The sequence below is a fragment of the Squalius cephalus genome (assembly GCF_949319135.1).
Source record: "Squalius cephalus genome assembly, chromosome: 19".
Lineage (NCBI taxonomy): Eukaryota > Metazoa > Chordata > Actinopteri > Cypriniformes > Leuciscidae > Squalius > Squalius cephalus.
Window position 1 is genome coordinate 19,620,597 of NC_137140.1, and position 26,745 is coordinate 19,647,341.

Here is a 26,745-nt window from a genome sequence, read left to right on the forward strand (position 1 = left end):
TGACAACTTCAAAAATAGTTACCCTTAACATGTTAAAAGAGCGTTAAGCTTCAAAATACATATTTTATGACTTGTCATGAAAGCGATTGTGGGTATTGGAACACCAGCACGTACACGAATCACTCAGCATTAACAAACATTCACTACACACCATGCCAAAGGTTTGATTAACCATCAAGCTGGATACAAACAGGGGAAGTAACGGCAGCTACACAATTATGTACACACCCAGATCGATACACACCCTGAGCCCTTTCATGGCTTCGGGCTTCATTCATCTCCTGCAGTCGTCGTGGCTACACATGACACACTTCTCGTAGTATTCTCATCAATCACATTTATTTATCTGCGGCAAGGCCTTCAAAAAGTACATTAAAAAATGGAAATTAATTTTAAGCGTCAAGGAACACAATTAATTCTCTGCAAGGAAGCGGGCTAATCAGTTTGTTGTTCAGTAAGCAATAAGCAGGCTTCGTCCTTCCAGCTCGCTGGGTGAATTTTCCGACCTATGCTGCCGCGTGTTAGCACTTTGGGTTTATCTAAACAGGCGACAGGTTCACACACTTCAGACAACATATCAAACCTCATTACTTGGCCTTAGCAGGAATCCGAGTGCATGACTGTATCTGTATTCGCTCATTGTAATTACATGCCGCCCAGTGCTCCAGCGCAGATATCAAGAATACTGTATTCCACAATTATCCCTAGTCATTATTTCCATGAAGGAAAGAAAAACAATTGTGCAGAACACAAACACCATACAAGCATAGCATCTCTCAAATAAATCAAATCCGAGGCGAAACCCAATAAATGTCTAGAAGGATGAAAAGCATGTGTGCATTTTCATAATGCACTTATTAGCAATAATCACAAGTAGATGAGAGCATATTAATGAGAGGAAAGTTAGAGGAGATGGATTTTCATTTTTATACCTGATCTATACGTCAGAAGTTTTTGTAAATGCACAACAAGAGCACAACATATTATATTTTGCAACTGATGTGTTTGCCAGATGGTTTGCCTTTGAAAGAAATAAACTCCAACTGTTTAAAACTGATTTTATAATGGATTTTAACCACCAAACAAACAAATACCAAATGTTAAAGATTCTAGTTCAGATTTTTTTGGTCTTAAATTGTTCAAATAATAATAGTTTTAGTACTTTTAAGAAATAAATGTCTGGAAAATAAAATGAAATGAAATGAAATGAAAAGAAAAAAAAATTTTTTTTATTGCATTTTCTGCCCTAGAAGTTTGCTGTCATATGATGAGGTCATTTTAAATTTAGAGACACAGCAGATATAACCAACAAATATCAAATCAAAAAATTAAATGTTCAGATTGATAGAAACAAGCGTGTTAATACTTTTAATGACTTTCACAGACCTATTAAAGGCATCATAAATTCCATACAATATTAAGTAAGGGATAATCCATGGCTAGCAGTGCATTAAACGATTTTAATGCACAACGCGGAGGCAAAGAACCAGCCGTCACGAAGCAGTCAAATCATTTAATGCACAGCTAACCGTGGATTATCCCGCTTATACCATGGTCATTTACAGTGCAATATTTGACCAGAAGGGTAAAAATTATGGTTATTTTCATCAGTTACGGCTCGCTAGATCTAGCATTCTGCCCGCTTTGAATAAGACAGAGAGTAATGCGGTAAGATAACATTTGAATGAATTATAACATTTATTTTAATTAAATGATATATAGAGAGAGATGCATGTGTGAATTACCTGCGTCTGTGCAGCATCTCTCTCTACTAAACATAAAGTTGTGAGTTTAATTACTTCAAAAACAGCAATGTTACACCCTTTTTGCGAAGAAATATAATGTAGAAATTCAGCAGACTATGGTATATATCAATATAAATAGATTAAAAATAACATTTATATATGTTTCACATTGGATTCCATTTATGGTGCCTTTAAAAAGTTTTTTTTAATGTTTTTGAAAGTCTCATATGTTCACTAAGACACGGAACTCAAAAATATAGTAAAAACAGAAACACTGTGAAATATTATTACAATTTAAAGGTGCTGTATGTAGTTTTCAGTGACCTCTAGCGGTGGTGTTTCAGATTGCAACCAATAAGTTTACAAGCGCGTGCTCTTGCGCGTGCTCGAATTTATGAGCGAGCACTGTGGGTACTGGCCAGACTGAGACGCAACACACCGGAGAAAGCATCACACAACATGCTGGAAACTAAGGTAAACTCCCACTGCAACGTTACAATAATAGGCTACTTTTATCAGCTTGACGTTGAACTAATGCTCCATGCTCGTACCATGATAAGTATGGAACCCTAGCAAACGTGCCGAATTTTGCCACTGCAAGCACCACTTCACATTTTCTTCAGGAAATGTACATTCTAGGTTTGTAGATAAGGTTTCTCCATGATTCAAATGCCCTGCCGATGTTGAGCCGTGTTTTTTCACCCGAAGTTCATCCGATTCACGTTACGAGCTTCAGCAGAAAAAACTTTTTTGGTTGTTTTTTATCAATATGTGGAGTTTGTGTTGGAGTCTGTGTTGTGCTGGGAGCAGGTCGTTTCTTAGTGTTATAAGTTGCAGTGTCGTCGCTGTTGAGTGCAAAGTCAGTAGGCTAGACGAGGCGAGAGGCTCGGGAGCGCGCGTGCAGGTCACGTCACTGGATTTCGCGGTAAATCCGACCCGGCACCTTCACATAAAAATAAGAATACTTGCTTTCCGAGGTAATAGCAAAACCCGCAAAGTGGATCATTTTAATGTGAGATTACAACCCCTTCACACACAGGCAATAAAAAAAGGATTCATTTTAGTAGAAAAGTTACATACAGCACCTTTAAGATATCCGTTTTCTATTTTAATATATTTTTAAAAAATTATTTATTCCTGTGATGGCAAAGATGAATTTTCAGCAGCAATTACTACAGTCTTCAGTGTCAAATGAGCCTTCAGAAATTATTCTAATATGCTGATTTGCTGCTCATGAAACATTTCTTACTATAATCAATGTTGAAAACAGTTGTGCTGCTTCATATTTTTGTAGAAAGAGTGATACATTTTTAAGTTCAAGGAAAGTTCAAGAGAACAACATTTATTTAAAATATAGATCTTTTGTAACATTACACATGCCTTTACGCTTTCTTTTGATCAATATAATGGATTTATGTTGAATAAAAGTAGTAATTTCTTGAGAAAAAAAAATCTTACTGATATGAAACTTTTGAACAGTGGTGTATATTAGATGTCTAAAAAAGGACAGGTTGTTGATTCCTAACCCTGAATGCCGAACTAAACAGGATGGCTTTATCTTAACACTGAAAATCTCACAGACAGTATACAAATGTTATAGTAGGAAAGCGGCAAATCCAATCTTTGAATCACATTCTTGTCCATTAAGATGCCTGGTCAGATTTTGTAGACTGCAAAAATGTATCCTTCTCTCCCTATGATACCCACAATCCAGTGTATGAGGCTGGTGGAAAGAATAAAAGTGGCATTTGAAGGAATGGATGAAAGGAGCAAATTTATTTATAATTTCATTTCTTATAAAAAAACCTTTTTTTACTTATGACTCCATTTCTACTGAAAAAAAAAAAAAAAAAACATTAAATATTCACTTGGCTATCTCCAAAAGCTCACACTTGATTTGCCTTAGATCATTATACATGAAGGTGCCCTGGAAGCCTGTCTGAAACCAGGGGGAACCTTCATACATAGTCATTGACAGCAAAGCTTCTTTCGGTTTCAAACACAGCCAATGATTAACTACATGGTGTGTTTTGGGGCTTAAATTCAGTCTTGAGGTTAACAGAGACCAAAAAAATAAATAAAAAAACTTCCAACAACAGCAGGTTATATTACAGGTCCCTGGTATTCTGGGGTAAAGCTGTTGCTAGCACTTTGGAGCAGTGCTACTTTCAGACGCAGGTGCTGCTGACAGTTCGTCTGCATGGCTGTCAGCGAGTGCTGAGCCAGGTGTCCTGAAAGAAAAAAACTTGGTCAAAGCAGGAGGGGGGGGGGGGGGGGGGTTTAGCGTGGCCCGCTGCAGCTCTAATGCTCGTAATTGGATGTGAAACAAGTTTGAGGAGTGAGCTTAGAAGACAGGCTTAGCAAACACAAACAGACTTGAAGTGTCAGAGGAAGAGCTAGGGACTGGGGCGGGAGGAGAGGGGGAGGAGGGGGGGATAAGTGTGACAGTGAATGTGCTGCTATCACTTTCTTCCCCAGGCAAAAACTAACTGACAGAGGGAGAGTTCAGCCTGGCAAAGAAGATTTGAACTGATGGGTAAAAATGCAGTAGAGATAAAACAAGAATGGAATAAGGACACAGGCCCCAATAGAGTCTGAGTCGGAATAAAAGAACTAGAGAGTATAAGAGAATCTGAGCTTTGAAATCAGTTAAGTTGAAGAATGATCATTATCATCAATTGACACTGGAGTTCATTACAAAAAGTATATCAAACAAAGAAAATGAACATACATCCTCTAAATGCGTTTAACACGATTAGAAACCTCTCTCTCTCTCTCTCTCTCTCTCTCTCTCTCTCTCTCTCTCTCTCTCTCTCTCTCTCTCTCTCTCTCTCTCTCTCTCTCTCTCTCTCTCTCTCTCTCTCTCTCTCTCTCTCTCTCTCTCTCTCTCTCTCTCTCTATATATATATATATATATATATATGTGTATATATATACATACATACATACATACATACACACACACACACACACATACACGCATACCCACATACATACATATATAATTTAATTTAACGATTTATTAGAAAAAAAATTGCACGGGTGGAAATGGAAGCGGAGTGGCCGTTACATCTCGGGTGTGCATTATTTTTCAATAATTCAACTGTCAGTTGTCAATTATTCCCCTTATACTACGGTTACCACACCTCAAAACATTGTTCAGATGACGTATTTCAAGACGTTTGTCAGGTTTTTGTCCTTAAAACGCTCTTGTGTGTAGGACTAATTTCTTACGCATCTAATCCCAAGCCTCCGTTGCTAATTCCAAAACGTAATTTTAGAGCTAGTAAAGGAGACTTCAGCCACTGATAGAGAGAGAGAGAGAGAGAGAGAGAGAGAGAGAGAGAGAGAGAGAGAGAGAGAGAGAGAGAGAGAGAGAGAGAGAGAGAGAGAGAGAGAGAGAGATTAAGCTTGTATGAATTACCTGATTCGGTGCGTCTCTCTACAGTGTTCGGCAGCAGCGTCTCTACTAATAGTGAAACTGTCCGTTTATCTGCTCCAGGGCCAGTGCCATTATTACATCGCTAGAGAGAATTGTCATGTAGCTTTTAAGTCCTTAAACTATATTTACTGATAAAATCATCAGAGCAGAGCTGACAAAACGTTTCTGTGCGAGTGTGTGTCTGTACTGTATGTGTGTGCGGTTGACTGGGAGAGAAAGCGGAAGAGATTATGTGCTTAATAAATAACGAAATTTTGTGGCAAAAAAAAACATTGAAAATAAATAGTTGTTTTTATCCTATTGTTTAATCAATTTTTTTGCTTGGTCAGTGTGTAGTTGTGGGTTTTGGTTCCTTTGCTGTTGTAGGCCTTAACTGAAATAATTTGGCGAAGTGATATGGAACTAATGCGGTCAAGACCTGCCTGGAACTACTTTAGCTGTGTGTTTCCCTGAAAATAATTGCATGCCTTCTAACGTTCTTCAACCAATCAGATTCAAGCATTCAACAGCCCCATAGTATACATTTTTTTATACAATGCTGTTGTGAGGGTTCTAATCAGGGGGTTGAATAATTTTGAGACTGCAGAAGTCATTAAAAGTTGCATTTTCAGTTGAATTTAGGGAAACCACTTGAAACATTTATTGTGTTGAGCAATTTCAATTACTTATGTTAATTTGTTCATTGCAAACAGCTGAAAGTCTGTAAATTTTGCCAATAAACCTGATTTGCAATGAGGGTTGAATAATTTTGATTACAACTATATATCATTACTTGCATTTAGATATGCCATATATCAACCAAATTTGAACAAGAAATCACATTAGAAGGTCCCCTGCCTACACTGAGTGAAGTCTGCAATAATATTCCTAATGTATTTCTCACTATATGGTCAATGTCATGACTCTCATTTTGTCCCAAACCCAGATGGTATAATGTGAGCAGGTGGTGCTATGAGGCGGGTCACAGCTATGAAGTACTTGAGACCAGTCTCCCCTGTGCACAAGGTGTCCTGATGGTCACAGGTGGCCGCTACACAGAAGCAACACCTCCATGGCAATGACCTCCCGAGCCAGTGTCTCTGGACCTACTGCACTCAGCACGACACAACCTTTAATTCCACCATCACAACAAGGACTTCACACCCCATGGACACAAATAATCTATTTTAATTTGTATTTGAAATAAAAGACCATCAGAGGCACGTCCACCCCTATCCCACTCTGTCCATCCATGCCTCATATTTTCATTTTCAAAAAATGTAAGGCACATTTAACACTACAACTAATTTTATATCTTTGTCTTCTGACCAATGTAATCAATCTCTCTATATATTTTTTTCCTCTTTTTTTGGAAAGTCATAGGAATACTATTGTGGATTTTTTTCTTTTGATATTAGGACAAATGGGAACACAAAAATGATATTTGTTGTAGTGTGTTCACCACTATAGAAGTTTACCCAACTACACTCTTAAAGGGTAACATCCTGTGGAATTGGGTTTCTTTTAAATTGTTGCCACAGGTTGAATTTGTTTTCCGCACTCCAACCGACCTCCAAAAGGATGTTTTTGGTCCATTTTTGAATGGACAGTTTTGTTGCGAAGACCTGGCAACTCTGAAAAGGACGTTTTCACAGCAATGCCGTAAAAGAAACTTTCAGTAAGCAGTTCTTAAGTTAACCTTTTTTTTTTTCTTAGAATGAATCAATTAAAAATTACCATCACACACCTGCAGGTAATAGTAAAAATTCTCAATAACCTGTTTCCACTATATAGAACATTTGCTTAATGGAAAGGCTCCATGGAAGTTAAAGGTTCTTTATGGAATCATTAATGGCAATAAAGAACATTTATTTTTAGGAGAGTATGATGACTTCCACTTCTTAGAAATGTGAAAAGGGTAAATACAAAGACAAGGCCTACCAATAAAATAGCCATTACTTTATCTCTTCAGAATGGTACAATTGCTGTTTGGTTTTTGTTTCCTCTGAATAAAATAAAATAAAAAACTTAACTAATCGCCTATAGCCCTAATGACGACCTACTTAATGTACCCCATGCTGTTCTAAAAAGCCATCAGTGAATGCTTCCAAAATAAAACCACCAACAAAATATGAGTGAGATGAGAATGAGATCCTTAAAAACATGCGGATAGTAGAGTGGATGAGGACTGTGGTCTGAATGTAATGCCTCAGAGAGTCTGACATGACACTGGTTCAAAATCACTGGACTAGTCATTAGCCTGCCTGGAGTGGTGGAGCAGTGGCTGTAAAGATATTCCTCGACAAACACCAGCTGTCAGAGCCCTCTTTAAGATACCTTCAGAAGTGAAGACTGTAGACCGGAAGTTCAGTAAACATGCTAACCCTGTAGTTATCCATACATCACACCCCTAATGAAGACTCAGATCAAAGAGGGATTTTCAGCAGTTCTTGTCATTACTAGGACCTCTCCTGCTTGAAACAGAACAGTTCGTCAGACGTCAAAAGACCTCCAAGAGGTCTCAAGCGTGAAATATGCTTTCAACTGGCTCCACAGCGCGAGCCTCAAATGGACAAGGCGTTTATATTTTGACGTGCTCGCAGTTGTACTATTCTTTGAAACGACAGGGGGCGACTCTGAATAATTGTCCTCAAGTCTAAACCATCAGGAATCTGCGGTGAGAAGTAGTAAGGTACACACGTAACAATGGCTGCATCTGAAATCACATACTTCCCTACTATATAGTAGTATGCAATTTCGGACACAGTCAATGTTAGTTTAGTACACTTCACCAAAACCACACTACAAAAGTATCATGTAAAGTGTTTGGAGAAGTCTGGCATACAGTACATCACCATAAGTCTGTCACCGGAAGACTTGACATTTTGATAAAACATAATAACTGACACAAATCAATTGTTCGCAGTATGATATATAACATGCATTCACAAAATAAATAAGCAAAATTTTCATTTCATTGCAGCTTTAAATAAGAAAATAAGAAAAAAAACAGTAGTTAAAATATGTTGTATTCCTGAAATAAAAGGGTTTCTCAATGTTCTTTTCTCTTATTTAAACGAACAAAGGATGTTTCTTTTAAGAATTGCACTCCCTTACGAAGTTCTAAAAGTTTTCCTTTTTTCACACTTTTTTTATTTACACAATCAGCTGTAATTATAGGGGGTGACTTTAACACAGTTATTAATCCAATTCTAGACAAATCTAACACCTCAAATCAGACGAAAACCTGGCACTCTACAGAAATTATAAAACAATATATGACAGATTTTGGACTTGGTGATAACTGGAGACAGAAAAACCCTACAATAAGAGAATATACATACTTCTCTCCAGTTCATAAATCATACTCCCGCATAGATTTTTTTTTAACAAGTAATTCCATTATGTCTGATATTTCAAACACAACAATTGAACCCATTATCATTTCAGATCATGCACCAATCACTCTTACTTTTTATAATAACAGAAATGTAAAAACTTCACACAGATGGCGTATGAACATATCACTACTTCAAGACGAAAAATGTAATGAATATTTTAAAAGAGAGTGGACATCATTCATTAATATAAACAACACCCCTGATATATCTGCCACAACATTATGGGAGACAGCCAAAGCAGTAATGAGAGGAAAGATTATATCATACGCTACTTATTTAAACATAAAAAAGAGCAAAAATTAGAAAAAGACCTTGAAGATAAAATAAAAATATTACACCAAACATACTCACAAAACCACAATGAACAAATATTAAATGAGATAAATCAAACAAAGGATCAACTTGAAGGTATTACAAATAAAAAAAATAGAATTTCAAAAACAACGACTACGGTCTATACATTTTGAATATAAAGATAAATCAGGAAAATATTTAGCCAATTTGCTTAAACGTAATAAGGAAAAAACCCATATACTTATAATTAAAAATGAAAATAAAATTATTCATAAACTGCAGGATATTAACACAACTTTTCAGACATTTTACAAAAATATGTATGAAAATGATAAAAAAAGAAGATGAGAAAGAGATTGGTAATTTTTTGCATAACATAACACTTTCCCAATTAAGTCCAATACAGAAAGAAGAATTAGAAATACCGATAACAGAGGATGAATATAAGAAATCTCTCTTTGCACTACCAAACAATAAATCACCAGGTTTAGACGGCTTCCCCCCAGAATTCTACAAACATTTTTGGTCAACTATTTCACCACAGTTTTTAGATATGTCAGCAGAAATTAAAAACAGCTCATCTATTCCACAACATATGAACACAGCATTAATCTCTGTCTTACTCAAACCAAATAAAAATCCGTTATTATGCACAAGTTACAGACCCATATCCCTTATCAATACTGACATGAAAATAATAAGTAAAACCTTAGCCTCACGGTTAGAGACAGTCATCTCAAGTCTTATTCACCCAGATCAAACAGGTTTTATCAAAGGACGTCACTCATCAGACAACATACTGTACGTCGTTTATTTAATATCATGAATATCAACAAACCACAAAATAATACAATTATTGTCTCACTAGAAGCGGAAAAGGCGTTTGACAAAGTTAATTGGAATTTTCTTTTTGCCGTACTAGAAAAATTTGGTTTTGGAAAAACATTCATTCACTGGATTAGAACATTGTATAGTACACCTAAGGCTTCAGTTATAACTAATGACATCATATCACCATCATTCCAGTTGCAACGAGGGACCAGACAAGGATGTCCACTCTCTCCACTCCTATTTGCATTATTCATAGAGCCCTTAGCAGCCGCAATTAGACAAAATGATAAGATCATGGGATTTCCAACAAATAAAATCAATCATAAAATCTCACTGTATGCTGATGATATCCTACTGTACCTACAAAAACCAGAAAAGTCTCTTATAGAAGTTATCGATGTTATTAATGATTTTTCTAAAATATCAGATTACACAATAAACTGGTCAAAATCTATAATTCTACCATTAAATAAAACATCACAGTGTATAGAACATCAAAATATCCCATTTAATATAGGCAATGTCACATATCTGGGAAAACACATTTCTCCCAACCTATCAGACTTATTCAAGCTTAATTTCATTCCATTACTTAAAAACATAGAAGATGATTTAAAACGTTGGATGAATTTGCCATTATCTCTTATAGGAAGAATCTCTACAATAAAAATGGTCATATTACCAAAAATAAACCATCTATTTACAATGATACAATCTAACCCACTAAGAAATGGTTAGACACCTTAAATAGCAAGATAAATAAATTCTATTGGAAAAATAAAAAACCAAGAATTAGCATTACTACATTACAGAAAAACAAAGATATGGGAGGATTAGGGACACCAAACTTTAACCATTATTATCTAGCTGCACAATTACAATATCTCTGCAAATGGATAAACGGCAATCATACCCATAACTCATGGTTAGATTTAGAACAGGCAGACTGTAAAAAGATTTCATTATCCGACTTACCATACATTACTGATGTTATTAAGACTCATGATCTATACAATAACATGACAATTCGTACAACTTTATTAGCATGGTGGAAAAGTAATCAAATAACTCATAATACAATAACACCACACTCTTTCTCTCCTATATGGCATAACCCAGATTTTACCATTAATAAATCTTCACTTATTAACGAAAAATGGAAAATTGCTGGCATCACACATTTACATCATCTGTTTTCAGATAATATTTTAAACATTTCTCAGAATGAATAGAAAAATATAATTTAGGGAAAGATCAGTATTTTTATTATATACAAATGAATCATGCTATTAGAACTAACATTGGCAACCTTCTTCCTAAAACTCCACCTCTTATTGAAAAAATAAAACAAAACTATCTAAATTATACACTATATTAATAAATACAGATACAACATATTCGATACCTATTAAACAATGGGAGCATGACCTTAAAGGGGGGGTGAAATGCTCATTTTCACTCAATCTCCTGTTAATCTTGAGTACCTATAGAGTAATATTGCATCCTTCATATCTCCAAAAAGTATTTTGTTTTATTAAATTTTTAACATAAAGATAGGCTGTACCGAGTCTTTCCGGAAAAAAACGAGCGGCTGGGGGCGGGCCGTGTGGGCGAAGCTTAGCTGTGCTAACGTGCCAAGCTAGTGACAATACACAGAGACATTTGTTCAACAAACAGTTTTACTCACCGTCCGGTTCCAACGCACGACCGCGAATTTTTATCATTGTGACTGCTCGATCCTTAAGCATTAGACGATCTGCAAATCCGTAGATCTGGGCTTTGTTTATAAAACAATCATCGTCGAAATGCAGGGAACAACAGTCTTACACAACTCCGTTTATGCTGCAGGAAAACAAACTCCATCCACGGGTTCCTTAACGCTGGGTTCTTTGGGAATCTGTGCAGGGTTGTCTTGCCCTGGCAACCAAAAACACACTTCTTTGGTGACATTGACTTCCCAAAAGCCGGGCAGGGCGCTTTGATGGCGAACTGCTTTCACTCTCTTGCTCTGGTCTACGAGTGCGCGCGCGGCCGCGATCTTACCGGAGAAGTGCCCTTAGGACCCATATAAGGAAATTCCGCCCTATCTTACGTAAGACAGAGCCATACTCGAAAAAAACTTTCCGAAACTTGTGACAAACCGGAAGGAGTATTTTTGGAACAAAAATACTCCTTCAAACGTACAACTTAGTTTTTGAAACTTTGTCCATGTTTAGCATGGGAATCCAACTCTTTACCAGTGTAAAAAACTCAGTATGCATGAAATAGCATTTCACCCCCCCCTTTAACATAATCACAGATACCAATTTCTGGAAACAAATCTGCTTAAATAAGTTTAGTTTAAGCAGAAATACCAGCGTGCAATTAATTCAATTTAAAGTAATACACAGAACGCACTTAACCCAACATAAACTGTTTAAAATGGGATTATCAAAATCAAACAAATGCGAACACTGTAATCTCAATACACAAGATCACTACTTTCATGCCATCTGGTCTTGCCCCCCAGTTACCAAATTTTGGAAAGAAATTACAGGAAAATTATCGGTTTACCTTAAAAGTAATATCCCGGCAAATCCGTCATTATGTCTTCTAGGAGACACATTAAACATAAACCCTCCACTAGAACATACATCACCCTTACTTCTGTCTCTAGTTATCGCCAAGAAAACAATTTTGATCAATTGGAAAAATAAAAATAAAATCAGTATTATAAAATGGCAACAGCTATTAATAGATCATATTATTAAAGAAAAACAGACGGCTATTCTCAAACACAAATTAACTAAATTCATACACATTTTTGGTACCATTACTGAATCGCTAAACATTAATGTGCCCTGAGAGATGAATTGGTGCCTCACCATTTATTTATATGACGTAAAAGACGTATACAATGCAAATCAATGATACTGAATACCCTCTGAATATACTTATAACCTGTATTAATATATCAGGAAATGTAAAGGATAAAGATATCTGATATATTCATGGTACTGTTTTGCAATTTAATTCTGCATTTTACTAGTTAGTACATTATGTATGTGTAAGGCATGTGCGTATGCCTAAGACATTATTATTGTTATTAATATTTTTTATTACGTATATGGGTATATATAACTATATATGTAGGTGTGTGTATGTGAGTGTGTATATATGCATGTATGGTTGTATATGTTTGTAGGTCTATATATGTATGTATGTATGTATGTATGTATGTCGCAATTACTTTAGATTACCTTTAACCGTCGCTATATGATTTGTATGAAGGGCTTTAAAGGCATGAACCACACATATATCTAGATTATAAGTATGTCATCAATTATTATTTTTTATTATTATATATATATATATATATATATATATATATATATATATATTTTTTTTTTTTTTTTTTTTTTATAAAGCCTATATATATATATATGTATGTATATGTATGTATATGTATATATTATTATTTTATTTTTTTTATTATTATTATTATTTTTATTTTATTTTTTTATAAACCCATTATGATGACTTACCACCACAACTATATCACAATCATAATTACATATTTAGCCTTTTTTTTTTTTTCTCTCTCTCTCTCCTCTTCTCCTTTTCCCTCTCCTTTCTACTCTTCTCACTCTATATCTTGGTCTTCTGTCCACATTCTCTACTCCTTCTCATGACAGGGTCTGTAGACCAAGACAATATATGACACCTGGCTTGAAATGCATACCCTATGACTACAATTGATGGTCAAATATTATTATTATTATTTATTTATTTATTTTTTAATCCAAGCGCAGGCAGAGACGCGACCGGGTCATGCTCCAGTGATCCGGAAGGTCCGGCCAATGTGTTTTGGTGAGCCCTTCCAAGATATCTCTTAAAACGGTTTTACCCGAGTGCAGGCAGAAACGCGACCGGGTCATGTACAAATGATCTGGAAGGTCCGGCCAATGTGCTTTGGTGAGCCCTTCCAAGACCTCTTGGAGTGGAAGGTGCATGTCCACATTCCACTGGAATGGTGCATAAATAGCAGGAAATCAATTAAACCATGCAATGGCCATTTTAACTCTCTAACCTCCCCATTTTAATTTCTATTTTATCTTTTCTGGGGTTTTTTCTATTCAGTCTATCCCCATCTACATTCCATTTTCTCTGCATATGTCTCTTATTATAAATTTTTTTTTTTTGGACTGTATGTATATATATATATGTTTATAGATATATGTATGTGCATATATATGTATATATATATATATATATAGGTGTATGTAGCAGAGACAGGTTCGCCCATTGCCTCCTGTTTTATGTTGTTTGTATATTTGTTTATTTGTCTGATCATTTGTTTTCTTTTGCATTATGCACTTCTTTCTTGTTTGTCATCAACAAGCTTATTGGTCCGACACTTGTTTTTCTCCGCATTTATATTTGTCTATACTTATTTTTTGCTGTTGCTTTCTTTATGTATTTATATGTATTGTATTGTTTGCTTAATTAATAAAAAAATAAAAAAGTTTTCCTAAGAACTTTCATTTTTTTCTTAAGATTTCTGTGTATCCAGTACAGAATTGTGCCATCATAGTACTAAAGAATTCAACTACTTGTCACTTGTGTTGTTGTTCTTTTTAACCAGGGGCCGTATTCACAAAGAATTTTAAGGCTAAAAGTAGCTCCTAACTGGCGAATTTAGGAGCAACTCCTAAAAATAATGGGCGTGTCACTCGTAACTTTAGGACTCCTAATTTTTTTGACTAAGAGTAATTCACGAAGCATTTTAGCCCTAAAAGTAGCACCTAAGCCTGGGACAGCTTAAAAGAAGTCGAGAGGACTCCTAACTCACTAAGACCTATTCACAAACCGCTTTTTGTGGCATTTCACGTTGCGGTGTTTTGAAATGCGTATGCGGCGGCTACAGGAGCTTCCAATCGCGAGGGAACAATTTTGCATTGTAGGCATAACTAGGGATGCAATAACGCCACCAAAAACAACCAAAACTAGGCTACTCATTGCATGTAAACTAATTGTAACGTTTCATTGTGAATCAAATTAAAATGTTCTTCTCTTTGCAAACGTAGGCAGAGGCATATAGTGACAGATTAATTCAATAATGTTGCAAAGATATTGCATCAATCCATATGTTTCATTAGGCTACTAGGCTATTTGTTTTGCCTTACTCTTTATTCATTTAGGCTATTTATTCAGTTATTCATCATCTTCCGTCCTTCGCACTACTTGTGTAGCGCACGCATTCTCAGACCTGTCACCTGTCACTCATCATCGTAGGGGAGGTGTTTGAATCATTCCCGCATTACAATCATCAGCCAATCAAGGTGGTCACTTCAGTCAAGCTCGTGCATGAGTGATGATGTCATCCATAGCAACGAAGACTCACTCTTAGTTTAGGAGTTGTCATTTTTCTTTACTAAGAGTAGGTCTGAAAGGCGTTGTGAATAACTTTTAAGAGAAAACTCCTAGCTAAAATCTTTTAGTGCGATTTAGGAGTACTCCTAGTGGTAAGATAAAATGCTTTGTGAATACGGCCCCTGATAATTATTTTTTTCTAATTAAAGGGATAGTTCACCCAAGAATGTAAATTCTGTCATCATTTACTCACCCATCTGTATGACTTTCTCTCTTTTGTTAGAAGATATTTTAAGAATTTTAGCAACAAAACCGTTTTGGTTGCCGACCTAAACTCTTTGGTTAGCAACATTCTTCAAGACATCTTCTTTAGTGTTCAGAAATGCATACAACTTTGGCAATGACATGAGGGAGAGTAAATTATGACAATTTTCATTTTTGGATGAACTATCCTTTTAATTTATCAGACTTTATCCACTAAAGCACTATCCTTACTTCACTCAGTGCACATTTTCCGTGAATGTGTTTCTACCTAATCTTGGAAACACAGGACATAGGCCAACTTTGCTTGGTTTTTTACAAAGGGCATCAGGTCTACAAATTTCACTCATTGTTTGTGCCTGTTATATGTCACAGCTTAAATAGCACTTTGATGTAATCACTCGCGTTTTAGCAGGCTTATAAAGGGCATCATATTAAACTGACAGCAGAAGTCATCAACCTTAGAAAGTCATTGGTAATCACTGGCATGTAAACGATAAGAGCAACAAAGATTATTATTAAAATATATTTATTTTAATATTTGTATGTACTTTATTTTAAAACATTTTAAAAACTTGCTTGCATGTGCATACTTGCAGTATGTTTAATTCTTTTCCACAGTCCATCTGAGGTCACAGCACAGGAGCTCAGAGCAAAGCATGCAGTCTGAAAACTTTCTGTGCCTGCAGTCCCACAGGGCCATTAACTGGTGTGTGATAGTATTACGACAGCTTCCAAGACAGAAGAACAGTATTCCACAGTGATAATTTGAAAGAAGACTAGGAGAGGAAGTGTGTGGGTTACACAGAGAGAGAGAGAGAGAAGACGAGTGGCTTCTTTGGTGTTACTTCAGAAGAATGATGACATCTTCAAATCATCTAATGCATTTAAGGTGATGTAAGTACGCACTTACACTCTTCTGGCACAAGTGAAACATACAAGAACGTACTCGACTGAAAGCTTGTGGTGGAGCAGGATAGAGAAATCAATAATTTAAACAGATTTATAGATGTACACACAGGTCTTTGTATCAATTCACATAGTAACTCACAACTGCGGTCGAGCTCTTAGTTTGTGTAGCAGCGGAGCATTAAAACTATTAATTTAGCCAAATAAATATGCCACACATGTAATAAATCTTCCATATGGTCTATATTCATTGCTGCTCTTGTGGAAACTGAAATAAATATGCTAAAAATGTCACCAGAGAAAAAACTGCAACTCTTTTACATATTCAGGTAGGAGCAAAAAGGAATGCCTGCTTGACAACAAAAATTAAATAAAGCCTTCAGAGCTCTGTATGTACATTTAAAAACTACAAAACAGCAGCCCTCACACCCATGTTTGAAAAACCCAATTGAGACAGACAGCTTTGCAAAAGGGCCCATAAATAAATGATATGCTCAAAAGGACACACAACTGTAATTACATAAGTTAAAATATGCTCCTGCCAAAATATAAGCAGAATATGAAGCTATTACAGCATAGACAGGCTTTTCCCTTCATTCAAAATATTTTGGCGGCCATCAAAGATTTATTTGATCATTTAATGTGACGATATCTGCAGTAGCAGTACTCTGTGATAGTCGGCTGCTATAAAACTCTCCCGTGAGTGTTTGTGTAAGCGCTCTGTGAAGAGCGTCAAAGGCTTCTATTTACAACATGTTTTTGCAGCATTGAGCTTTGTAGCCAATCACACACATCTGTTGAGCGTGTGAACACAACGGGCAATCAGAATTTTCAGCGTGAGCTCTTGAAAGCTAGCGAATCCTTTCATTATAACCATCAAAAGTATAAATGTTATGTCAATAAGAGATTGCACAGTGTAGACTGCTTCATTGATTATAATGGGAGTTTTCGCAAGAGTGCAGCTTTGTGTACCTTGTGTTGAAATTGACTTCAGTGATTATAATGGCAGCAATCTTTACCCGCTTTCTGTATAAAGCTAATTTATATTTTCATGTTGCTAACTACACATTGCAAAGTTTCTGAATTGACAAGCGTGTTTAAAAGCACAACTGAATCTGACTAATAGAGATAACCATAGCAATAGACGGAAAAAAACAATCAAGTCAAAATGACTCGCAGCACATTTACACCGAATTACAGTCACAGGTTTCAAAATGAACTTAGACTGCATTTAAAGTAATGTTGAATCTATACATTTCTCCTTTCACAGAAATCACACACACAATGCTACCAGATATCGAAACCATTTTTAAAAGTCATCACTGACATTATCAGGGCTCAATACTAAAACACTAACACTAATTTTTTTCTGAGGGCCAGTGGTTAAAATTTTTACTTGCCTATTTGGTCCCACAATAAAAAAGTAATAAATAAAAGAAAAACAATAATAGTTCGTTTTCATTGCGTTTGACCCATGCGAACTAAATAAATAACGTTATGACAACAAATTTCAGATTGCAGCGAAATTTCACAATTCTCGATTCCATTTTTGATACCACAGCAAAATCTACTAGCATACCTAATATAAATTTCAAATATCATAAAAAACAAGTAAGCAGTCAGTATTAAAATATAACCACCAAATAATCAAATTATGACCAATAGCACAAATAAATATAATAGAATAATCATACAAATGAAATAAACAGTGCTTTTCAGGATTTTCAGGTTGGTCTAACAGTAGTTTTCAGGTATGGAATTTGAATAAAGTAATCAAATGTAAAATAACACTACAGAGTCATCACTGTATAAATTAAATATAGATTAATCCTTATTAAAGTTACAAAAGTTACTCAGTCGAAAGCAGTGAGTAATCTTTTTCTTTGTCCTTTGTTGTTTGACAGCAGCAGTTATATTAGACTGCTGTCACTTTAAGACCTAATGCCCGGATTGAATATAGTGTTAAAGCTACACTGTGTAACTTTTTTAGTTGATTCTTAGCAAAAAACACTTAGTTCTTTCAAAAATATATGTGCTCATTAATGTATATTTACTTCTTTCAAGTAATAAAGTATTCTCGTAAGTTTATAATCTGCCATTGAAAGTACATACGGGTGAGGGGTTCGAATGCCGGTCGCCATGTTGCCCCTCCATCTTGAAACTACATTAGCCAAAGAGGGACATGCCTGTAAATTCAAGCTTTGCCTTTTGCGTTTTTCACTCAGTGACACCGTGACGAATGCGAGGGGGAGATTACTCGCGAGCTCTCGAGTGCCGGCAGATTTGAAAGATAGTGTGTGTGTGTGTGCGTGCGTGCGTGCGTGCGTGCGTACTCACATTTGAAAGAGAGAATTAAAACGTCAACGCGACAGACAAATCAGCAAGACCATAGTCAATATTGGAGTAACTTTTCCCAGATGGAAAGAGCTCATGAGGAGAAAAGATTTTAAAACGGACGCCGAGGTTGCCTGCTTTCTTCTCGACAGGTAATTCAGCCTGTTGTAATTCATTTGTGTAAATTCGAAGTTTTATAGTTGCTTGTCTAACCATAGCATGGTTGTGCATAACGGCAGAATAGTATAACTTCATCCTCGCGTCAATGGTGAAAAAGTATTGTTTACCTTGTAACATAAATCTGTGCTGCGACGGATCACAGGTGATGAATAGTTTTAAAGGCGCAATTTTTTAAGCTATATAAAAAAAGGACACTGTAAATTTTTGTTATTTTTAATTGCTTTTACTTTGTACACATTGTAACATTAGCCTAATCTGATTATGCTGGGATAGCCGATTCCAAGGGTGACGTTTACCTCCTGACATCTGTCCTGTAGTTTTATTCATTTTAGACGTATTGTTTATTATTGTCATGGACGAAGTCGATAACTGGAAGCCATGTTAATCTTGGAATAATACGGCCACCGTAGGAGTTAAAACGCCCTCGGAATTGAGAGGAACAGAAACTAATATTCACTGGGTAGTCATATACAATTTCACCGCTAGATGGGGGTAAAAATCACACAGTGTAGCTTTAAACGTGCATTTTATTTCTCAACTGTTTACGTTCACTTTAGACATAACCGACTGTGTTTACGAAGATACTCTCTAAGACGGGTATTCTGACATAATTTTGTATAAATTTGTCCGTTCAAGTGCCAAAAGTTCTCTTTCGCGTCTTCTTGACCGTAATATTATTATATTTAAATTTATATTTAAACTGGCAAGGCTTGAAAACACATGCAAATTATTAACTTTGTGACGATAACGTCCTGACATCAACTGTCCCGAGCGTCGTTCACACAAGCCCCATGCCATCGCGTAGTCCTTTTTGTCGAGCCCTGATTATTGAACCAGTTTGCTGAAATTTGAAGTGGTAAGTGTTGGTTTACATTACATGACACTGAGATTACAGCAGGAAAGGGCAAGTGTTGCTTGCTAATGAAGCTTTAGTACTCACCTCGATGAGTTTACGCTCATAGGTGGCAGCCAGTTCCTCTGTATCCGCCACGGACCGGTTTTGGGGGACTGGAGGGGGACCATCACAATTCCTTTGAATGGTCAATGCTAGGAACAAAATGTAACACACATTAGGAGGTGCAATCAAATGAAAAAAATATAAATAAATAAATGGTCGTCTTCCAGCACAACCAATGGAATGAGTTTGGGGCGGGACTAACTGTTTTATAAACAATGGAAGACGAGTGTTAGATGTTGCAGTATAAGATGTCTGGAAACTATTTTTGCAACCAGCAGTTTGGTTGAAATTTCTCACTTCAGCTTTACGGCAAGATATAAAGATTGAGTTATTTCCTTTATATGATTATGTCTTGTAAAAGTTTGTGAAAAACAATAAAATCTGAGATGCTGGTTGTTCACACCAACAAACTTGGGCTTCTTCCAGTGCCGCGGAGCTGTAGCCTTTAAATCCAGTGTAATCTAGTTTCAGCGGAGCCGCCTGTGAAGGCTGAGATCCGTTGAGTTCATAAGCAGCAAAGCAGAATCTTTCACCAATTGAAAACTCAATTAAAATCTGCAACTTTCACAACACAAATGTTGCTTGAGGCGCCACAGGACAGCAGAGACGAGGAAAGCAATAAGAACAAAAACGCAACCCCCGACCTGGCCGAGTTTCAACAGAACAGCTGTTAAGACTCTCTCATTTCTTAATTCTCAAAGGAGAAAGAAAATCCGGATATTTCCAGACCAGAAACAAAATTAGATGCAAAAAGTGATCTTTTGTGAAAAGCAAAAAGATATTTGACCAATAGAGGATGTAAGAGTCACAAATTGACTGTCACCGATGTTCTTAGTCGGGTCAGAAGCAATTTTGCATGCTGAAAGCCTAGTGTGAACACATCTTAACACCAACCGCCTGATAAAGGGTGGCTGGATCATCAGAATGGTGGAGATACGCACACAAAGGCTCCAGAGGGTACGGATCTGCTGGGGTAAAAATGATAGAGATGAGGAGGTGGTGCTCAGCTAAAAAGTTTGTCATAAAGCTGTGAATAAGTCTATGGAGTACAAGTCAACAATCCTGAATATTATCAGCTCACCCGCACACAGACGCCCGCCACTTCAGCACTGAGTCTTATCAGTGCTCTGCCAATAGTCTACGCATCCCACTAACTCACACACCACCACTGTCAGCAAGAGTGGACTGCACTGAAACTGCTGCCAATGTGCAGCTCAACCTTGTCTTCAGTCCACCACAGTCATGTCTGAAACTATTAATAATAAATGCATTTATGTATAATTGTTGTGTGTGTTAAGTTTATTACATACATGGGATCACAAGGCAGCAAGCAATCTACTGTTAATCACAATTGACATTAGATGATACTTGTTGATGAGACTATTTAATGTTTAAGAATTCATTTAAGTTTTGAAAAATAATCATAAAACCATAAAATTTCTAAAATGTAATAATTGGTGATGCGATCTCTGTATTTAAGAGTATTCGGTAACACGTTTACAATAAGGTTCATTAATTAACTACCTTAGTTAACATGAACTAAGAACAATACTTCTTCAGCATTTATTAATCTTAGTTAATATTAATTTCAACATTTAGTAATCGAAGGTTGCATTTGTTAACATAAGTTAATGCACTGTGAACTAACATGAACAAACAAATGAACAGCTGTATTTTTATTAACTAACATTGACAAATATTAATAAATACTGTAACAAATGTATTGCTCATTGTTAGTTAATATATTAGCTAACATTAGTTAATTAACCTTATTGTAAAGTGTTACCGAGTATTCTATGTGAAAGCAAAACTCATATTTAATTGATATGCCAAACATGAGGATATCTATAGAGTTAGACCTCATTTGTGTTGTCTTCGTATTGATTGGGGCATGTTAGGAATTTTGTTTTGGGGAATTAGAGAAGTGCAACAGACAAAACAACAACAAAAGCTCTCCAAATTAAAGAATAGACTGTTTCGGTCAAGGCTGCCCTGAGAGCCTCATACGGTGGTGTAGGTCATCATTATGTTTTAATATTTTCTTCACGAAGTTCAGAAGGTATCAGGTCTTTTTTTAATCCCAATTCTGTCCAAAAGTTCTCAGAGAACTTGTATCTCAAGAAGCAAGGAGAAAAAAATAAGTCTGAGAATCTTGTGAGTGACTGAACGTGGCTTTGACAGACATATGCAAAATTAGTCTGTTTACGTGCTGAAGGGGAAAAAAAGAAGAGTTAATGAGAGTGTTGATCAAAGTAATCTCCATCCATTTTCCCATCATGCAGCAGTCGCTTCCTGTGAGACAGCTTGAGATAACAACAGCGTATCATTCCATCAGCGAGCGATCTCTACTAAGTACAGGACGCAGTCAATTTGACGCCCAGACGTGAAATTGCATACCAAACACACGTTGCACCTTGGAGAGGGCAAACGCGGAGGTTTTGTAGAGCAAGTTTGCTTACAATCTTCTGAACCCTCATTCCTCCATCAACAATAGGTGACTCAAAAGACAGACTGAGATGTTCTGCTTCTCTCTTTGATGTAGGGACCTCAATAATGGGAAAATTGTATTTCAGTTAAGGTACTCCACTGGGTTAAATCTTTTTGTGCAGTTTTGAGGCTGTCATGGCTTTTGTTAACATTTTTTTCCCTGTACTTCACTATTTTTATTTCACAAAATTGCTAAATCTACATTTAAAGTAAACTGCTGTATCACTGTCTGCTTTTTTTCCTGCATCAAAGAAAAGGTATCTGCTGTGTAATCATGTCCTTAAAGATCAGACATGTATAATGAAATGTATAATATACTGTATGTCAATTAATGCATAAACAATGATAATACCAATGTCACACTTCCGACAGAATGTGATAAAGCAAGACTAATTGGAAAGATGTTAGAGACGGTTTTCTATCTTCTTTCTATCTATCTTTTTATGTTTTTGAAAAAACCTGCTCAGGGCTATATTTATTTGATAAAAATATATAGTAAAAATAGTAATATTGTGGATTTTTATTACAATTTAAAATAAAAGTTTTCTGTTTAAATATATTTTTAAATGTAATTTATTCCTGTGATGGTAAAGCTGAATTTTAAGCATCATTACTTCAGTCTTCAGTGTCACATGAGCCTTCAGAAATCATTCTAATATGCTGATTTGGTGCTTGAGAATGATTTCTTATTATTACTAATGTTGGCTTATGGAAAAAATTACACAGTACTTTTTTCAGGAATCTTTGATAAATAGAAAGTTCAAAAGAACAGCATTTATTTGAAACAGAAAACTTTTGTAACATTATAAATGTCTTTACTGTCAGATCAATTTTGATCAATTTAATGCTTCCGTGCTGAATAATAGTATGAAGTCCTTAAAAAAAAATCTCATATACATTTATACACTTTTGTGCGTGTATGTATTCATTAATCATTTATATCCAACATAAACAATTTTGTATTTAAATTTTAATTTAAGAAACTGAAAGAGATTACTGAGCAATATGGTAATGTTATGCCCTACAATGAATCATAAGGAGATGGAAAGCGGCCAGTGTTTGATCAAGGAATCCCTTTTTTTAGCACTACGGTTAAAATAATCAGGCCTGATTTAGCTTATTATCTGCCAATAGCTTCCTTGTAAGAATCCTCATGCTTTTCTGGATTGGTAATAGAAAATATGCAATGAACAAACAAAAACAAACACATTTTTGGTTAAAAAAAAATGTATTTACAAATTGAGCTTTAAAAAGCTTGATCATTTGCATAAACATGACCATTTATAAATCTCTGAATAAGCATGTGTAATGGAGTACATCAAACAAAACAAATTTCAGTTTTGCTATTCTGAAGCATACAGCCCAAGTAAAAATCTTCTAAAACATTAGGAAGAAGACTTGATATTATCACCCTCGATTTCCCACTTCACTTTAGATACACTTGTACTGTTCTTTTAGTATAAATTTAAAAGAGATTACTTGTCTGTGTGTGTTAGAAATAAAAGCCCTCATTATTCACATTAAGATCAAAGCTATTAGCTTAAGAAACTTGGCCTGATAATGTCGTCTGCACTGAAAACATGGAACCAGCCTTGTTGTGGCTCATTAATCTTGAAATTCTGAAAACATCATAAGCTAGAAGCCATAATGAGGATTCAAATCATCCTCCCCTACACTTTAATAGCCCTAATATAAGCCATGAATGACATATTCATTGATGGCCAGAGTCGGCACAGACACTGTCTACCCTTTAAAGAAGTCTCGAGGTAGGCAGTGTGTCCCTAAACCAGTGCTTTTGGGTTATTTAACTTATCCTGTATTGCTTAAGAGAGAGGGGTGGTGGGGATGCTTGTTTTTATTAGCGGAAAGCTACTTTATCGGACACTCGACAATCTAGTTCCAGTCAGTATAATTGACTGCCATTTCTAAAAGTCAATCTAATTGCTTTTTCGTTATTATGGTAATAGTCCTGACAGCGGTAAAGGGAAATCCCCCTCCCCATGAGAGGGACCAGAGCCTACAGACGATTAATTTGCCTCTTCGCCGTAATTAAATGCACCGCGGCTGATAAACTTGCAGATGACTAATGACAAATGTTAAAGTAGGTCAAATCAATTATTTCAACAACCAGCCACTAAAAAACAATGGGGAAAAAGCATCATTCGAGCAGTCTCACGAGGCAACATTAGGCAAGTTCTTCAATGTGGTGGGGAAGTCCTACCCTGGCATCGTGCCTGGACAGTTTTTTATTGTTTAAGTCTGTCAGCCCCAAGGACTGATGACAAGAAGAGAAAGGGAGACGATGCTTTCAGTCTTCTAGGAGTCATTCTCATCATGGTTTAGTAGTAATACAGCAAAGATTGGCCTGACAAAGAGCCTACGTGCTTGAAACTTTACCACCTGTGTGTGAGTCTATTATTACATTTTTCACATTTTTAGAGCCATGGTGTGCTGACTTTTTTTCCTTTTTTATTAATTTTCTTGTCGAGCACCCAATTTGAGCAACATATTGCTTTGGATGTGCGTGCTTTTGATCTGATAATACAGCAAAGATTCCCAATTATTTTATCAGTTAAACCTCTAAGATCAAATGTAAAATATTTACTTGGAGCACCCCTGAGACTTTAAATCAATATTTCAATGATTTAACGAAACATTCGCATGTTCATGGTACTATGATGTCGGTTAAAGGGCACATAAAAATATTCAATGTTTGTTTAGTATGTGCTTTTATTTTAAATATATTAATGTATTAATAAATATAAATATATACAGTGCCTTCAGAAAGTATTTGTACCTCTTCATTTTCCCATGTTGCTGCCTTGTTAAACTACTTTAAATTACTTTTTTCTTCACACCAATCTACACTCCATACACCATGACAAAGCAAAAAACAGATGTGTGACAGCTTTGCAAATTTATTAAAAAATAAAAAACATAAGTATTGATGTCCTTTTCTGGGACACTTGAAATTTAGCTCAGGAGCATTCCAATTTCACTTGTATATGTTACTACACTTCGAGTGGAGTTACAGTAACCTGTGGCAAATTTAATTAAATGAGTATGATTTGGAAAGGCAAACACCTCTCAATAAAAGGTCTAACAGCTGAAAATGCATATTAGAGCAAAAACCAATCCATGAGGTCATAGGAACTGCCGGTAGAGCTCAGAGACAGGATTGTGTCAACACACAGATCTGGGGAAGACTACAAATAAAAATGCTGCTGCATTGAAGCTTCATAGAAGCAAGTAGCCTCCATAATACTTAATGGAAGAAGTTTGGAACAACCAGGCCTCTTCCAGGAGCTGGCCTCCAGGTCAAACTGAGCAATCGAAAGAGAAGGGCCTAGGTTAGAGAGTGGTGACCAAGAAGCTGATGGTCACTTTAGTTGATCATTTATGAAGATGAGAGAAACTTACAGAAGGACAAACATCACTCCAATTATTTGGGATTTTTCAGTTTTTAATATTTAATAAAGTTGTCACAAATCTGTTTTCTGCTTTATCATTATGGTGTATGGAGTGTAGACTGAACATGTACATTACCTTCGTAGACTACGAGAAGGCTTTCGACAGCCTGGATAGGAGTGCCCTTTGGAACCTTCTCCGGCATTATGGTGTGCCAGCCAAGATCGTCAACATCATCCGAAACTCGTACGACGGTATGACCAGCAGAGTGGTCCATGGAAGGGAAGCTTACGGAGACCTTCGAAGTGAGAACCAGGGTTCGTCAGGGATGCCTGCTCTCGCCCTTTCTCTTCTTGCTAGCCATCGATTGGATAATGAAGACTACAACGGCACGTACAAGAACAGGAATCCAGTAGACACCCTTCACACAACTCGACGACCTGGACTTTGCGGATGACTTGGCCTTGCTATCCCACACTCGACAGCAGATGCAGGAAAAGACAAACAGCACAGCTGCCACCTCCGCTCAACTAGGTCTGAACATCAACAAACAGAAGACAAAGATCCTCAAGGTGAATAACACCAACAATGACCCAGTCCAGTTGGACGGAGAGGCGTTAGAAGAAGTGGAGGCCTTCAACTACCTGGGCAGTGTCATCGACAAGCAGGGTGGAACAGACGCTGACGTCAAGGCACGAATATGTAAAGCAAGAGCAGCCTTCCTACAGCTGAGGAACATCTGGAGCTCGAAGAAAATGGGCCTAAGGACAAAGGTCAGGCTGTTCAATACCAATGTCAAGGCGGTCCTTCTCTATGGTGCAGAGACATGGAGGAAAACAGTGGCGAGGATGAAGAAAGCTCAGACCTTCGTCAACTTCTGTCTGCGAAGAATCCTCCAGATCCGCTGGCCAAACACCATCAGCAACCAGGACCTTTGGCAGAGAACCAATAAGCTTTCTGCAGAAGATGAGATCCTGAAACAACGCTGGAGATGGATTGGCCACACGCTCCGCAAGCCAGCCTTCCAACATCACCAGGCAAGCGCTCACCTGGAATCCCTAAGGCAAAAGGAAAAGAGGAAGGCCAAGAAATACGTGGCGACGAGATCTGGCAGCTGATACCAAAGAACTTGGATACACCTGGAGCCAGCTGGAGAGAAAAGCC

General features: G+C 36.5%; 1 protein-coding gene across 3 annotated transcripts in view; it reads right to left on the reverse strand.

Moving 5' to 3' along the window:
- Positions 1-26,745, reverse strand: part of snx29 (sorting nexin 29) — a 124,948-nt gene that overhangs the window by 50,341 nt on the left and 47,862 nt on the right. For all 3 annotated transcript variants that reach the window (XM_079850491.1, XM_079850489.1, XM_079850490.1), the window contains exon 15: positions 19,669-19,775. In XM_079850491.1, the coding sequence (XP_079706617.1) occupies positions 19,669-19,775 (107 nt within the window). The remainder of the gene's footprint in view (positions 1-19,668; positions 19,776-26,745) is intronic.